This window comes from Neolamprologus brichardi, chromosome 1 (assembly GCF_056152115.1).
Source record: "Neolamprologus brichardi isolate AB-2024 chromosome 1, ASM5615211v1, whole genome shotgun sequence".
Classification (NCBI taxonomy): Eukaryota; Metazoa; Chordata; class Actinopteri; order Cichliformes; family Cichlidae; genus Neolamprologus; species Neolamprologus brichardi.
In genome coordinates, this window is record NC_142104.1 from 8,074,210 (window position 1) to 8,090,825 (window position 16,616).

Sequence of the window (16,616 nt, forward strand, 5' to 3'; positions counted from 1 at the left end):
ATGACAGCCATGGAGCCATAGCAACTAGCCGACCTGCTCTCTATGTAGAGGGATGATGGAGTGAAGGTCACCCAGCTCCTTAGGAACCAGAACATACAAACCCCTCTTTATAGGCAACAGTGATACCAGCACTACTCGTGTGTGGCTTTAACAGTACCAACAGAAAAAGAGAGGGAGGAAGGGAATATGGAGACTGATCGAAGCCACAATGCTGTAGGTCGTGGTTTAGGAGAGGAGGATCGGTGATGTTTTGGAGGAGGGGTGGTGGGATAAGTTTTCCATCTAAGAAGCTCCCATTCTGGGCTGCATTACTGTAAGGTTATTCAGCAGACTTTTTAAGAAGGCAATATAAATTGGCAGTACTCCCAGAAACAACAAAGCAAGCACAAGGGTCAAAATTGCATCCAAAGTTTTCCTGGCAGCAACATGCTCGCGCTATGATTAAAGCAAAGAAACGGAGCCAGCACCACGGGCACCGACAGCCAATTACAGCCCCCTCCATAGCACAGCCACAAACTCATCACCCAATGGTTCTTCATCCCGTTGCTTTGGGGCCATGCTGTTTCTGCTCTAACCATACGGTCTGGTACTGATTTACACCTGGCATGACCAGGTGATTGTTATTAGCTAAATGAGAGCACAGAAAACAAACATTAATCTGAGTCCTGGTTCTGAAGACCGCTCGTAAACCTATGACAACCACAGCTGCAGTTTTTTAAGATATCAAAATACATCTCTTTCCGATTTTCACAAAACTTTGTTGTCTTTTGATCTACTGATCCAGTTTTTAAATGGGCAATTTAATATTGGAAATAAGTTGGAAAAAGTGAACGTGACAGAAATAAAAAAAGAATAATCAAAGAACTGTGGAAATCAAAATATATTGGCTTTTAGAGTTTAGCATAAATTAAAAACACACACACAGAATCATACATTTCCATTAATGGAGCAGTACTGTGTGGTAAACACATCTTTCAAACTCCGAACTTTCACTTTGTAAGACAGGCCTTGTTTTCCCCCCAAAGAGGCAAAAATCTTATTTTGGTGGTGAGTGGGACAAACTAAGTGATCTTTGTGTGTACATTTTACTTTTCCAAAAAAGATAACAGTAAGCCAAAGCTTCACAGAATAAAAATGTGGATCTATCATGTTAGGTCTTCAACTGACATAAGCATTCTTGGCAAAAGAGATTATGCAGATGAAATAAATTCCTCACCATTCTCCAATTCTCCAGTTTTTGTGACATTTTATTGAATCTGTTGTCTCATCTCATGAATCATATTATTAACAAGTATTCTTACTTTCCCCTTCCCTGCCTCCCTGTCTCCACCCCTCGTGGACACGAGCCAGCTGTTTCTACAGAGCGCACTTCCAGATGATGACGGTGGCGAGGAACCAGGAGCGCTGTTCACACGAAGACAAATAAATCTTTGCAAAGATTCTGAAAAATGAGCGTTTGCGACGTGCTGCTGACAAAACTTCAGACTGCACAATTTTTAAAGATTGTGATTTTATTTTGAGACAGAACTGTCATTTGTGATTTGTCATTTAATAAATACATATTAAAATTCACAATGTATAAAGAAATTAAATAATGAAACAGTGCAGCAGAATGAAAATCTTGCAAACAAACATACAGTATAATATTTTTGATAATTCTATTAAAGCTCCCTTTTGGAATATTCAAATAAATGAAATCTAAACGGTCCGTGAAGACCTACAACAGCGAGGATCATTGGCTTGCCACCATCTATTAAGTTTTTTACCGTTTCACAGAGGCCCAGTTATGAAGGCTTTACTTGAACTCCACAACTCAGTATATCCCTCAAATATAAAGCCAGTGCCAAACCTAAGAAAATGCATGCCTAGTGTAAATAAGGCAGAGGCCGCACCTCTCCAGTTTTCCCCTCATAGCGGTGGAGAGAACTTCATCAGTGGAGAGAGTATGGTGAGCCTGTGGTTCACCCACAGTAAAGGCAGTGGGGGGAAAAGGGGGTGCGGAGGAGTATGTACATGTTTGTACAGGCCTCTATATCATATATTGTACATTTATCATCTATACTATTTGCTGAAAATGCTTTTGAAACATCTTAATGTCACAGCTCTGGCTTATTTGTATTTTCAGTCTTTCGCAGGTTTAGTTAAACTTCAAATACATTTGAATGTTCTGCACCAAACCAAAATGCAACAGTGCCAGTTGCGTTTTGCCGTGACAGTGTTGTATTGTCATACAAGCTGTCCACCATTTACATATCAATGGTGTGTCAGTAGGAGGGGATTCGGGCTAAGCAGGGCAACAACAGTGTAAAGAACAGGGAACTTTCACATTCAGCAGTGTGCAAATCCAAAATTCAAGAATTTCTTACCAGTCAACTTTTTTTTCCCCTGAAAAATAATAAACAGAAGTTCACTACCTGTCCAATCATTTCATGTAAAAACTTTACAGCATCAGCCAAAACATTGACCACATTTGGCTGGCAAGTGCAATATCCCACCCAGATAGTGTACTCAGTTGGTTAGGATGTGGTGCGATTTGGCTACAGCAGAAAGCTGGTCAGGTGAAGGCTCTGTGTCCAACCTGTACACTGACAGACAGCAGAGGAGTTCCAGTCTTCCCACGGTGGCTGTCATGTTTACTGCAAACAGCAGGCTGAGAAGACAGAAATGTGTCAAGCTCCACTTTTTCAAGATTACAACACATTTCCTACAACATTTGAAATAATTATTCTCTAAGGGTTCGGTAAACACATCTGGCATCCAAAAAGATGAAGAATATTTTCCAGAGTTGCTTAGGAAACTTTTATGTTATTCATTTCGACTGATTAAAGGAAAACGGTGTGTTAGACTAAACATCTTCAACATTTTTATAAAAACATCGCTTTATAAACATTTAAAGTTTATTTATAAATTAATTATGTAACTTAATGCGCGTTTGTGTTACTACTTATGAGTTTAAATGTGATGTCTTTCTCCTTCTCCTGCTGTGTACAGAAGTGCACATCAGCAGCCCGGGTGTTCTGTCTGTGCCACTGCATAATTAGCAATCGCCGTTACACTACGTAGATATCACTTCATCAATCAGTTTTCTGAATCTAAATTCAATTGTGAAACTTTAATGAAAGTACAGGCAGATTAAAGACCAGCTAATGTCCGAATTGACTGCATCAGATATTCAAGTCCTCACATGCGTCTCTGTTAGGTAATACTTAGGAGAGTCCAGGGCTGCAGTGCATGTGTGAAAAGTGCTTTAGTGTGTTGTCTCCTGTCCACTCTCCAGCATAGACAGACTGGCATCCCACCAAATCGTATCTGTAGTTTGCAGTATATGTATACTCTTGTGTTTTTAATACTGATGTTATAGCAGTGACAGAAACTAATAATCATCTGCATTTAGAAGAAAATGTACTCTACGCTTATTAGGCCTGCATCGGATTTCTGGCATGATCCCCATGTTTCAGATTTTTCCATGAAAATCCAATTGCTTATACTTGTTTCTGTATTTTTTTTTCTTGCTGACATTTTCTGCATCAGGGTAACAAAAGAAGCTTTGTTATAGGAAATAATTTAAGCTTCTTCTGAGGTGTTACAGCTCTAAACCAACTCATCTTTGAACAAAGCCAGTACAAACAGCCACTGACACTGATAAAATATAATTAATTTTGTAAACACACTAAATTGTGACCTTGGAGGCGATGCGAGTCCTCTTTTACTGTTTGTTGCTGCATGAGCTAAACAGAACATGCCCAGTCCTTTTCCATAAATAAACCTTTATGTAAATGGAGTTATCAGATATTCATCTGCCAAGACCTTCCCTTCTATCCCCTGCTGGGCTACACTGATCATGCATATGATGCCAGTTTAAATATTCAGGGCTCCAGGCTTGTAAGGGGAAGGTACTGTACATGGACTACCAAGACAGTCTGACATGTGAATTTTTAGAGGATTTTAGAGATCTGAGATCTCAGCAAAAGTTGGTTATGCTTATGTTGGTGTAGTCTAAGGTCACCAGACAGACTTGGGCGTAGCTGCGACCCTCTCTACTACAGCTGCTGTTGGATTAGTGCCAGCCAGGCTGACTGTGGTGTGGTTTTATTAAAATAACACCAGCAGAATAAGAAGCCACATTCTTCATGAAACTTAAACGGCCTCTAGAGTCATCAGTTGCCTTCCCCCGTTCCTGTCTTTTTTTCTTTGTTAAATTCATAACTCCCCAGGAATCCCTAGCGGAGAACAGGATATTGTCCCAACTTTAAGTATTTACTATCCATCTAGGAGCAGAGCTTAGAAAATACGAGGAATTAGGTTTTGTCTACAAAGGTTACCACTACGGAAATTTGCAGATATTAAAACTTAACTTTCCATTAATGATACACTGGTTGTTACAGTGGAGATGTTTGACATGTAGCGACACTAAAGGAACAAAAAGCAACCCTTAAATAGAAGTTTCGAGTTTAGATTTTTTAAAGTTATTATTTTTTTCTTTGAATATGTCTCACTTTCACAATATAGGCTATATGGGAGGACAGGGCTGCATGGAAATAAATTGAAAGAGTCAGGGAGCCCAGCAGGGCGGCCAGAGCAGCAACAGAATGGCTCATATTTTACTAGTGGAAAAAACTTCAGTGAAAGGACATTTCATTGCAACTTGAGATGTGTGTTCCTCACCTACAGCAACTTCCACCACATCCCCTCACTAACACTACATATACTGTAGCTACTTATCAGAATGGCTGCAAGGTAAAATCAAAAAAGTAAAAACACATTTTACGAGCAAAGTAATGATTACACAACACAACAGGGAGACTCACAACTTCTGACGGATTCTGCGAGAGATTCTCGATCCAGAGAAACGTCCCTCTGAGTCTCCTGCATCTGAAAAATTAACAAAACATGTATCTTAAGATCCTTGCCTCTGTTTTTTTTTTTTTTTTTTTTGGTAAATCAATTTTTTTCTCATACAGTCTGGGGTCTTTCTTCTCCTTCACTTGAATGTACGCTGAAGGAGTGCATGCTTACCTTAATATGCTTTTTGAGGTATTCAGCTCTGCTCATGAGGCTTTTAATCTGATGAGATACAAAATTCCAATAAATTTGGTAACAGATACACAGTTACAACACAGGCACAGTGGCTTTCATTTTAAACATGTTTTCTACTCAGGATTTTAACTGTGCCTGCAGCATGAATCCAGAAGCAAGGCTGGCTAGTTAAAATATAATCCATCCCATAGTAGATGAGATAACAGATTGTACAGATATGCATAGTTCCTAGACTTCAGTGATCCCCCTTTTCTCTGGTTTTTCAATAAAGTCTTCTTTGTTATCAAAAGGCTGTAAAACAAAACACAATAGTACAACCCTCAGCTGTAGTTTGTGGTTACATAACACTAGTAATTCTCAGACAGCTTCCAGTATGACCATATAGTCTAATTTTTAACATTTTATTGTGACTTAATTGCCTTTAAGTGAAGTATACAGATGGTTAATTGTTTTTTGTTGTGTATTATGTATTTTATTTATTATTTACTCTACACTGTGCTGTTTTTGTGCAGTAAACAAACAAACAAACAAACAATAAATTCTGGATGCATGTTGGCAAAACCTGAATTAAATCAGATCAAACCAATCATCTCTGCAACTTAGTATTTCTATTTTTTGAAAAGATTTCATATGGCACACACGTGCAAGCGGTAACTGCTGTCATCACAAGGCTCGAGGGTGCTCTTTACTGTGGTAATCAGTCCTTTGGTGATCATGAAGGTTCTTGGCTGCACCTAATACCTAGTTGTACCCCCACTTTGTCACAATTTAAAGCCAGCTCTCTCAGGTCTTACTGGAGAAACATCTGAGGATCGTAATGACGGGAGACCGAAATTGATGACGTCCATAATGTCCCTTTAAAACACCAATCTTTGGAGCCAAATAATCATTCTGACCACAGGTTTTTAGTATCCGGCTCTGACCCCAACCTTATGTAGCCACAAAACTTTAATCACAATCCCTTTAATCACCAACTACAATAAATGTGGAACAAATCTACACGGGTAAGCAAAGTATATGGGGCATGCTGATAACTTGCAGAAATTTTATTACCAACAAAGGCTACAAGACAAAGAGATCCCATGTATGCTCAGCCATAATGACACTATGTCAACATACACTAGCTAGATCCAAGCTATGACTCACTACTGAGAAGCCAGAATATTGAATTACAGCTTTGAGAGACCAAAGTGTGCTCAACAGTAGATATGAACGCACATGGAGGCCAGCCATGGCAGCATGTGTTGGCTTTTTTAGGTTCTCACATACACACATGCTTTCAATCTAATACCCCAAACTCGCCTCCCTAATGCTGCATTAGATTATTACAGCCGCAGCTGAATTTACTTAAGACAAGCACCCATAAAACTTCAAATAGGGAGGTCTACACGGCCCATTCAATCCCCCCCCCCCTTTTTTTTTGGCTTTGTTGGTGAAATATGGCTGTCTGTTGTTGGATCAGTTTCTGGATTAACAATCTTCACAAAAACAAAAGACTCCGGAGCTTTACCAACAGACATACACAACACCTCATCGATGCAAGAATCCAGGATCCTAATTCCTCAAAGTTACAGTAAGCAATCTTACAGGATTGCAGAATTTAGGGTTTTATTCAGCTTCGTTGAGGATGTTGGAAAAACATGGCTATTATTCCCCCAGGTTCTCGCAAGTGCAAGAAGATTAGAAATAAATAAATGGATGCTGATCTTCTTGACATTTTAGATTCATCACATCCCCACATTTTTAAAAACATTTCATTTTTAGCTGACTGGCTTTAAAGTTGACATTACTCATTTGCAACAGAGGCTTTCCAGCCTCTACAGTAACTGAAGTGGATTATAAAAACCAATAGTCTATGAATGAGACATCTAGCTAAATTTTAGCAAAGTTTTTAAATTGTAAAACCAAAAAAATAAAAAATAAAGCTTTATGTAACTGATAATTTGTCAGTATGTGTACCTCTGAAAGAGTATTCATGTGACACACTGGTAATACAAGATATCCAATTATCTACGTGGACAGTGATCTATGGGTATGTTACAGGAACTACAGATGATGAATTATATTATTTGTTCTTTACCAAAAAACAAAACAAAAACAAAATCGTATTTGATGAGTGGAAAAAATGCTTTCAGGTCATGTAATGGAGTGTGTATTGTGGAAGGTGATCAGCTGAGGGCTCAGTGGAGGTAGGAGATTGTCGTTCCTACTGTGAGCACTGAACCAGAATCCCTTCCTCACACACTCACCTCGCTGTGGAGCAGCTCCCTCCTGCGGCCCTGGGGCTCGGCTGGCTCACCAAGAGGAGAAAAAAAAAAGACATAAGAATAATGAGGAAAATAATGAGGAGAGGAAGGGAGGAGAGAAGTCCAATACCTAATTACTTAGTTTGTTCTGGGAGAGGTCAACTACAAGACTGGATTTCACTAGTGAGGTTCAAGATGAGATTGTTTCTAATGTAGGCCAGTGTTTTCACCAACTACCATCCAAAAGAGAAGACTCACAGAAAATGTAGAGAGATGAGGAGTAAAAAGAGGAGTCTGTGGTAGTTAGGCATGATGGAAAGCTGTGTGGCAAAGAGCTCCTAAACAGTCAAAGAACCAATCCTTTCCCCCGACTATACTCCTCATGGTATCCTCTGCCACAACAAGGCTCCCTGACACTGGAGAGAGAAGGTGGTTGGGACTGCATTCACCAACCAACTAAACCAGTATAGCATAACAAATCTAAAAAAAGCTATCAGCGTTATTCTACACGTGTAAAATGTTTCTTCAGACAGCTTTAGAAACTAATATCCATTTCAAGTGAAAAAGTAACAGTATTTTTTAATTGACCAGATTGGTTTCAAAAGCAGTATCTGAATGCTTAGAGCTCTTGTCTATTAGAGAGATAACAGTTTTTGTTTGTTTCCAGTGTGTAAACACAAATAAGTGAAGTGTTCTGTTTGAATGGGAAGCAGATGGCAAGGCTTTCATACCACACACAGGGTGCTGGCACGGGTCTCATCCCAGCTCAAAGCCACATCTGGATCACTCTATTCCACCTCTTCCATTGGGCTGATCTTCCAGATGAGCTCATGAACCCAGCCTAATGGACGCCAGGCCACAGACAGAGTCACTGGAGTCTCTTCTGTTACTCTGTCTGTCATATTAAGTGTCCCCATCTCTCTCCAAGTCTGTGGTTTCACAGTCTCTTGTCTTTCACCCTTTCAGATTACCTTTCACTCTCCCCCAGTCACCCTTTCTTTGCATCCACCTCTCTAAAAGACCCTTTGTCATGTTTAGTATCTTTTCTTATTCTAGTTAAATTACTCTTTATTCACTCTCCAACATCTTTCCCTTGAGGATCGTTTTTCCTTAGCTATTTCTTGACCTAGCTATAGCCTCAACTCTAACTGAATTTCCTGAACTCTGAGTCCTAGCCTACTCATTATTACTCCACTTTACATAACTCTAAGTGCCAAGCTGCCTTTTAAAATTATTTTTCTTCAAAATCTTTCTTATTTTTCTCTCTCTAGTACCAAATATTTGCAAACACACGAACAAAGCTGCTACAGTCTCAGTGTGCAGAGAAAGTACCAGATAGAGGACTACAAGATGGTTTCATTGTCTTTGGTGACACTTCAGCATTCCCTATGCTTTGGTGCTTTAGCTTACCTTAAGAACCGGTGAAGTGGCTCAGCAAACAACATCTATAAAAATCTGAATAACTGATGTTGTAACGAAAGAAATGTATTTGTCTACCTGCTAGTCCCAACAGTAGTTCTCCTAAACACTGCTGGTACATATCCAGTGCCTCAAGGTCATCTGATCCACTCTCCTCCTATACAGGAAAGTTAAAATTAGGCATAAATTCTTTAAGCCAGTATATCAAGTAACTAAAAACTAACTAGCACCACCACTACTACTACACAATTTATTCCCTTCTTGTTGGCTGCTGAAACAACAGACACAAAACTGAAAAAACAAACAAACATTTGTTTGGTTCACAAATGAGCTTAAAAGATGTGGTTTGGATATCAATCTAAGAGAAGGGTTTGGTTTTTTACTCTTCCACTTAGGTCTTATTCTCCATTATATTGCCTTTACTTCACTTTGCCTTTATGTGTAACTACAGTGATGTCATCATCCAGCAATAAACCCATCTAACCTTAGCAATGGCAGTAGAGGCCATCTCCAAAGCAGCTAGCAGTCGTGGCTGATCTTTAGACATTTCTGCAAATGAAGAAAAACAGAAAACTACTTTGCATTGCTGTTGAATTTAGATGGACACACAGTGGAACTCATTCTACTGAAACATATGCAGAACTTTGAAATTAGCATGAAATGTTGATGTATCTTATGACAAACCGTATTGTGGACAGTGGTTTAGTTATATATTTGAGTAATTTTTTGAGCTTCAGACTGAAGAAGCTTCTCGATGAGAGGTAAAACGTCTTCAAGAAACCTAAATAAGTCCAGACACTTTTCTTTCCAAGCTCTTTAGACTACAATGACCTGGATGACTGAGAACCTTCACAGACGTTTCATCTCCAGGACAAAGAGAAATGAACATTTTTTTCCTTCTAATACTGATTAAAGTTTTACATGTTTCATCTTTGCATGTTTGCTATTCTACAAAAACCCATTTTGAAGTAAACATCCAATTATTTGATCTAAGTTAAAAGAACAATGATACACAGTGTGTGGCTAAACAAGGCTCAAGTTTGATTCATAGTGTAGCACTAAGTGAACCTGGACTTCACAGACATGTTGCTTGAATGAAGGCTGCAAAGACTGGTGTGTGGCCTTGGTAATAATGTGCGGTGTAAACATAGGATATTGATTAACAAGCACAGTGCTTATGTAAAACAAAATACAGCAGGCTACATCCAGTTTGGGAGCCATGTGGTGCCTCAGCCTCTGCCCGGAGATGTACGTTTTTTGTTTTTCTTTTTCGTTTCTTTACCTCGGAGGATGTCCCTGGAAGTCCGCGCCTGCTCGAAGCTCAGTCTGTTGTCCGAAGCTACCAGGGCTTTCAGCTCCTCAGCTCTGGACACATACTGCCTGACCTGTGGAAAGGCCGCTTACATTGACTTAACTTAATTACATCAACCACAACATATGGTTCTCATGCTCTCTATACACACATATGGTTTTCATAAAGAAGAATTCATTACAAGTGAGAGCCACTGGATTATAGGGAAAAAAGCAACTGAAAATAGAGGGCAATCCACATGTGAATGTGAGGACTGTTTTCAGGCCTACCTTTTGCCTGAGGGCCTCTTTACGTTGACAATTTGTTTCATCTAGGGAGGGCAAAGAAAAGAGATGTGTTGGTTTTTCATTTATTGAGTTTCCTTTGCCAGTTTATTGTGCTGGAACAAAGACAGTGCATCATAGTGGGCCTTAAGTCATAGACAGGATATTAAGGTGCTTGTTGCTCTTACAATAAATAGCAGGGACAAAGTGCTCAAGAGCACTGCAGTAAAGCGAGAGTGCCTCAGACCTCTCCCCCTCCTGGTCCTTCTGAATGGCCTGTAGGACCAGCTTTTTCTGGAAAGAAGAAACAGAAAGTGGTATTACTGATTGGAAACGGATACAAACGTCTATTCATTAACACCACACAGCAAAAGTATGTTTACAGACCTACAAACACATGTATAAAAGTCAGTCACATACAAAATGTTTCTTAAAAATCTGGAATATTCCTAGTCTCTTACCGCTTTCACTATACTTTCTGCACTTGGCATGTGCTCCATATCCACAAAAGGGTGGGTAAAGAACTCTGCAAAGGTAATCCGGGCATCTGGATTTCTCTCCAGCAGCCGCAACAGAAGGTCTCTGCAGTCCTTGGATACCCTGGCCCCAGGAGGGAGCTGATACAAAACACAACCTTATTGCATTGCATCTAATCGGCATGGCGATACAAGGAAAAAGGACAGCACATTGTTACCACAGACCCTCTGGTCTCACGTTGCTACTTTCTGTCAAAAGATGACCTTTAAACTCTCTGTGTGAATTCCTGGATAATGGGCCATGTGCTAATGCAATCAATTAAGTCTAAGCCTAATGTTTGATTCAAGAATCCGAGTGTTTTGAAAGTCCTCCAACATTAAAGTGCACGGATTGCGGATGCCCCAGTAGTCCATCACGTACAAAGGCTGGACAGAGGGTTTCATTACTGTCATGGGACCTTTGCTGCACGTCATTCCGCCCCTCTTTCCCCTTTTCTTGTCTCCATTAAAGAAAGGGTAAAACAAGCACATGTTTTCTTGATAATTCTTCTAATCTTAAGCCTAATGTGGTTTGTGCATGTGGCAAAAAATAGGACAAAGACACAAATAGAGTTATTAGTTACTAAGCCATTTAATTAATTATCTCTCTCTGTCTCTTTTTTAAGAGATCACAAGCCCTTGTTTTCTATATGTAAACACAGTTTTCAGTCCCAGACTGCCCTTTTAAATCAGTATTTGTCAAACTCTGGGGTAGACCACAGAGCCACTGCAGGAGAGGACAGATGAGAAGAGTAAAAGTATGGAATGAAGCTAAGAGAGGATAACATTTATTTAGGGAATAAACAAACAGCTTATGCTGCTGTCTTGATGTTTATTTCACTCATATTCATCTAGTATCTTTTATTATTTCTCATCATTTAAAAGGTCATGTTCTTCAGCTTCCTAGAAGAGACATGTCAGATTGTCTTGAATGTTGTAGGTGATTTAAGAGGACCAGTCATGTTTCAGTAGAGCTTCAATTGCTGGTTCCTCTTGAGTGGAATAGTTTGCCATCTAGTGGTTAAATCCAGTACATGGGAGAAAAATACTTGCAACTGTTGTGTTTTCTACACAGGCCACCTACAGCATATTTCAGATTTACTGTTAGGAAATTATTACTATCCTATCTAATTTGAAGAAGATGTAATGATACATATCGATCTGGAAAACCTGATCAACCCCAATATACAATGGAGATACTGTACAAATGTAACAAAATGAAATGCTTAAATTTGTGCCTTTGCATACTGACGAGCAATTTTTATAAACATAAGAAACATAACTATAGGATTCAGCAGGGTTTCTATATCCATAGTTGGAATAATTATTGTCATTTGCACATTTGCTCATAACCAGTGCAATTCAAGTTTTTCTAACACATTCACCAGATTGCTCATAACTTACTTCAATAGGTTGGTTGCTCCTGATCTTCTCCTCTAATTCAGCATATGACTTTGATGCAAATGGTGCTCTGCCAAACAATGCCTCTGTGTGCACAAAAACAATGGGCAGTAGATTATTACAAAAGAATAATTATGCAATAATTACTGAGTACTTCATAATAATAAAAAAAAAAGAAAGTGATTCAACTGAGCAATCTTAATAAACTCTTGCACACAGATAGATAGATAGATAGATAGATAGATAGATAGATAGATAGATAGATAGATAGATAGATAGATAGATAGATAGATAGATAGATAGATAGATAGATAGATAGATAGATAGATAGATAGATAGATAGATAGATAGATAGATAGATAGATAGATAGATAGATAGATAGATAGATAGATAGATAGATAGATAGATAGATAGATAGATAGATAGATAGATAGATAGATAGATAGATAGATAGATAGATAGATAGATAAACAATCAACATCTTGAATGTTGGATTTTATTGAAAAATTCTGTGCAAATGAAAAGTTAAATTAATTCTACTTAGCTTTTCTAAAAAGCACATAATATAAAATATTCTTTTCATTTTGCACTGTACAGTGTCACACCCATAGCACACGTTACTGCTGTGTGCTATTACAATATTATTGCACAATTACTGCACTAAAAACCCATAAAGGGCTCTTCACCACTCTGTCACTTGATGATTAATAGTTCAATTCTACTTTTAGCCTACTGAGTGAGCTCTTTCAAGCCTGCAGGGTCAGTGAGCTGATTAGCCTTTTATTGCTGGAAAAATAGTGGTGTCAAGATATTATAAATTACTGTTAGAAGTGAGACACACAACATGGCACAGGACAGATTACACCAGATTCTGTGTACCCAGAACCACATTAGTTGCCAAGATATCTAACACAAATGCATTACAAGTGACAAATGAAGCAAAGTATTATTCATGTTGATGGCATTTCACATTCACAAGAGATAAAATATGTGAACACACAGTACTTGCCATAGAGAATAACTCCTACAGACCACAGATCCACCCTGGAGTCATACTGCCGACGACACACCATCTCAGGAGCCATGTAGAGAGGAGAACCTCTCAGGACACTCTGCTCGTCCCATGGGGACATGTATTGTGCAAAACCAAAATCTGGGGGCAAATTAGGAAGTAAATTACATCTGAAACTATCTGTTTATTCTCTACCAGTTGGCATGTTTACAGTAAAACATTAGCTTCCCGTGCTTGTTGTTTAGTGAGTGCATGTGATCACCTGCTAGTTTCAGGATAGAGCCGCTGAGCAGAATATTCTGGGGTTTCAAGTCCAGGTGTGAGATATTTCGCTCGTGAAGAAACTGGAGGGCACAAGCTGTTTTTGTGGACAGATGTAATAGCTCAGGATAGAATATGAATGCAATTTTATTCCACAAACAAGTATGCACAGCTGAAAAAGTTTTCAAATTGGATTTAATTTCCAGACTTCCTAAAACGGGTATGTAAAAACCTGCTTTATGTTGATTGCTCTCAAACAAATCTCTCATCAAAAACATTCACATAAAACTTCAGCAATATTGTTTGAAATGGGAATCACCCACCAATCTGCTGCAGGAAGCGCCGAGTCACACTCTCAGGTAAAATCCTGCGACTGCGAATGAAGCGGGAGAGATCGCCACCAGAACACCATTCAAGAATCAGGTAAATATTTTCAGCATCCCACTGATGAAAAAGAAAAGTTCAGACACTGAGGGACAGAGTCAAAGCAAGAGTATTAGCTTTATTTCACATTTATTTTGTTAATATCTTTCTTAATGTTTTAAAAACATAAATATCAGCTAAAAAAGAAGAAAACAGGAAGAAAACATAAACAAGAGAGAAATTATATAGAAAATTATATAGAAAGTGATATCCAAACAATTAATGTAGAAAAAGGTGCAAATATAGTAAACACAATATTGCAAATAACAAAATGTTTTAAAACAATCTATTATTCAATCTGGGAAAAGTTTATATAATAATATGGGTCTAGTGCCTTTCTGTTCCTTTTTCCTATTTTATTGATTTTTTTAAGTACCATAAATATTATTTACAGTATTTTTTTATTTTTATTTTGGGAGATTGCTGCAACTGGTCCAGGGTGTATCCTGCTTCTCACCCTACGACAGCTGGGAGAAGCTCCCGTCCTTATATTCCTGAACTAGATGAACAGTTATTAAAAAGCCGGACAGATAATATGGGACACAAAACTCTGCTCATCAAAAAAATCCTTGCATAAGTACCAGCTATACTAAAACACGTGTATGAGCTTACCTGGAAGTCTTTCAGCTGCACTATATGAGGATGGCGCACAGTCTTTAGGATTTCAATCTCTGTGAGCAGATTTTCTGTGGAAGCCTTGTTAAGAGTCTTCTTTCCAACTACTTTAACTGCAACCACCTCTCGACTGTTCCCCTGCAAAAAAACCAAACAAACAAAAAAGGTTTTAACAGGACTGCATAGTCATTTGAGAAATCAAGTACGCTCCATGACTCAAAAGTCCACAGAACCAACTTCAGCAGCAATGACTTGTGACCGTTTTCTGCATGACTACAGTTTCTCACAACATTATGGAAGAGTTTTGGCCCACTCTTCTTTACAGTGTAGCTTTAGTTAACTGAAGTTTGTAGAAATTCATTTATATTCAGCTCTCTTAAGGTCTTGCCACACTTTTAAATCGGGTTGAGCTCTGGACATTAACTGGACCATTCCAAAATCTTGCTTCTTTTCTTTTTCAACCATTCGTGACCCAATTAAGGCAATGCTTTAGCTATCAGTCAAATAGCCTCGCATTTTCCTCTAGAATACTTTGGTGCCGAGATCCTGTGGCTGAAAAACAAGCCCAAATTACCACTCCAGTAATGTTGTTGACAGTTGGCAGGTGTTTGTGTTGATATGCTGTGTTTTTTGCTAAGTAGGGGCTGTACATTATAGCCAAACATCTCCACTATGGCTTTGTCTGTCCAAAGGACATTGTTTCAGAAGTCTTTTGATTTGTTATGTGCCATGTTGATTTGAGAGATAAGAACCTTTCTCCTGATAACCCCTCTCAGCAAGCCATATTATTCAGCCTTTTTCTAACTTTATCATCATGAACTTGAACATTTAACATGCTAGCTGAGGCTTTTGGAGTTAGGCTAGGCCTCCGTTAGGCTAGGACTCAGAGTTCAGGAAATTCAGTTAGAGTTGAGGTGACCACTTCTAAAAACCTCAGCTTTTTTAGAAGTTCTCACACTTGCAGATGATCAATTAATCAAATGCACAGGGTTGCATGGACACTTGTCTAAACTTTCTTTTTGACATTATTATGCATAGTGCATAACATACTCTGTGTGAGCCTTAAATGCAGAAAGAATTAGGAATGCAAAATGTGTGGTATATAATCAAAATGACTAATAATACCCACATTTACATATCACAGATTAACTCACCTTCCTGTAGGCTTTGTAGACTGTAGCATATGTACCACTGCCCAGCCGCTCTGTGAGAATAAAGTCTGACAGTTTTGGAGGAGCAAAGCTGGAAGTTGATGCCATGTTGCCTCCAGCATGAGATTCTCCCACACAGATCTAAGCTGGAATTTAAGATCGATATGCTGTTAATACCAAATACCTAATTTTAACCAGCACGAAGGGAAGGAATGGAAAGACGTCAGTCTGACCACAGTCATATCGCTTCAAAACTATTGCAATAAAGCGTATTTCAAATATTCTATCAAATACATGTTTATAGTATAAACATTTTATTGAGTTGGCGTCACTTATTCTTCTCTACCCAGGCAGGCAAATCAGTAGTTTGGTGAAGACTATAGCTTCAGTTTACTTTCGGTTGTTGTATCCTGAATTCATGCCGAATTTCAGACAGGCTAATGAATGCTCGTCTAGCAAGTATTTATCATCTTAATACACAAAAGAACCGTAAACAGTTTTTTTTCTTTAAAAGTGCACACATTCCTGTTTACCCTGTTAGCTTCAGAAGTTCTAGCAAGCTAATTTAGCACTTTTACATTATGCTAGTATGTACACAGCCACTAGATGTACTCGAAGTAAACCAATGTCCGGATTAAACACAGAGTATATACAGGTTCCCTGGTTCACACAAAAATAACAAATGGACCAGGAAATATCTGTCACGAACCTGTAGGCCAGCCGCAGCATATGAATGAGGAAAGTACTGTTTACATCCCTGCTGTTAGACTGTCTCATGCTGTACAGCAGCTGACGTCAACACGTATTAAAAATATGTTACTGCCTCCTAGTGTTGATACTCCGTTACTGCAAGTCAAGGGAGAGATGGCTTTCTATGAAAAGGTCGTTTTTGATAGCGGTTTAGTATACTAGGAAATTAGGATTGTAACACCCACAAAAATATTACTCACTTCTCGAGGA

At 38.7% G+C, this 16,616-nt stretch overlaps 1 protein-coding gene across 1 annotated transcript; it reads right to left on the minus strand.

Annotated features, from left to right (window-relative positions):
• Positions 1-1,493: 1,493 nt before the first annotated feature.
• ulk3 (unc-51 like kinase 3) lies at positions 1,494-16,450 on the minus strand. The gene is made up of 17 exons (XM_006779743.2): positions 16,366-16,450; positions 15,660-15,802; positions 14,503-14,643; positions 13,791-13,911; positions 13,469-13,564; positions 13,204-13,347; positions 12,197-12,279; positions 10,739-10,894; positions 10,466-10,571; positions 10,284-10,324; positions 9,985-10,087; positions 9,187-9,251; positions 8,781-8,859; positions 7,287-7,327; positions 5,017-5,064; positions 4,809-4,872; positions 1,494-2,650 (listed from the first exon to the last, which is right to left on the minus strand). Exons 2-17 carry the CDS (start codon positions 15,762-15,764, stop codon positions 2,634-2,636), a joined length of 1,410 nt encoding a protein of 469 aa, XP_006779806.1. The 5' UTR covers positions 15,765-15,802; positions 16,366-16,450; the 3' UTR covers positions 1,494-2,633.
• Positions 16,451-16,616: the final 166 nt, after the last annotated feature.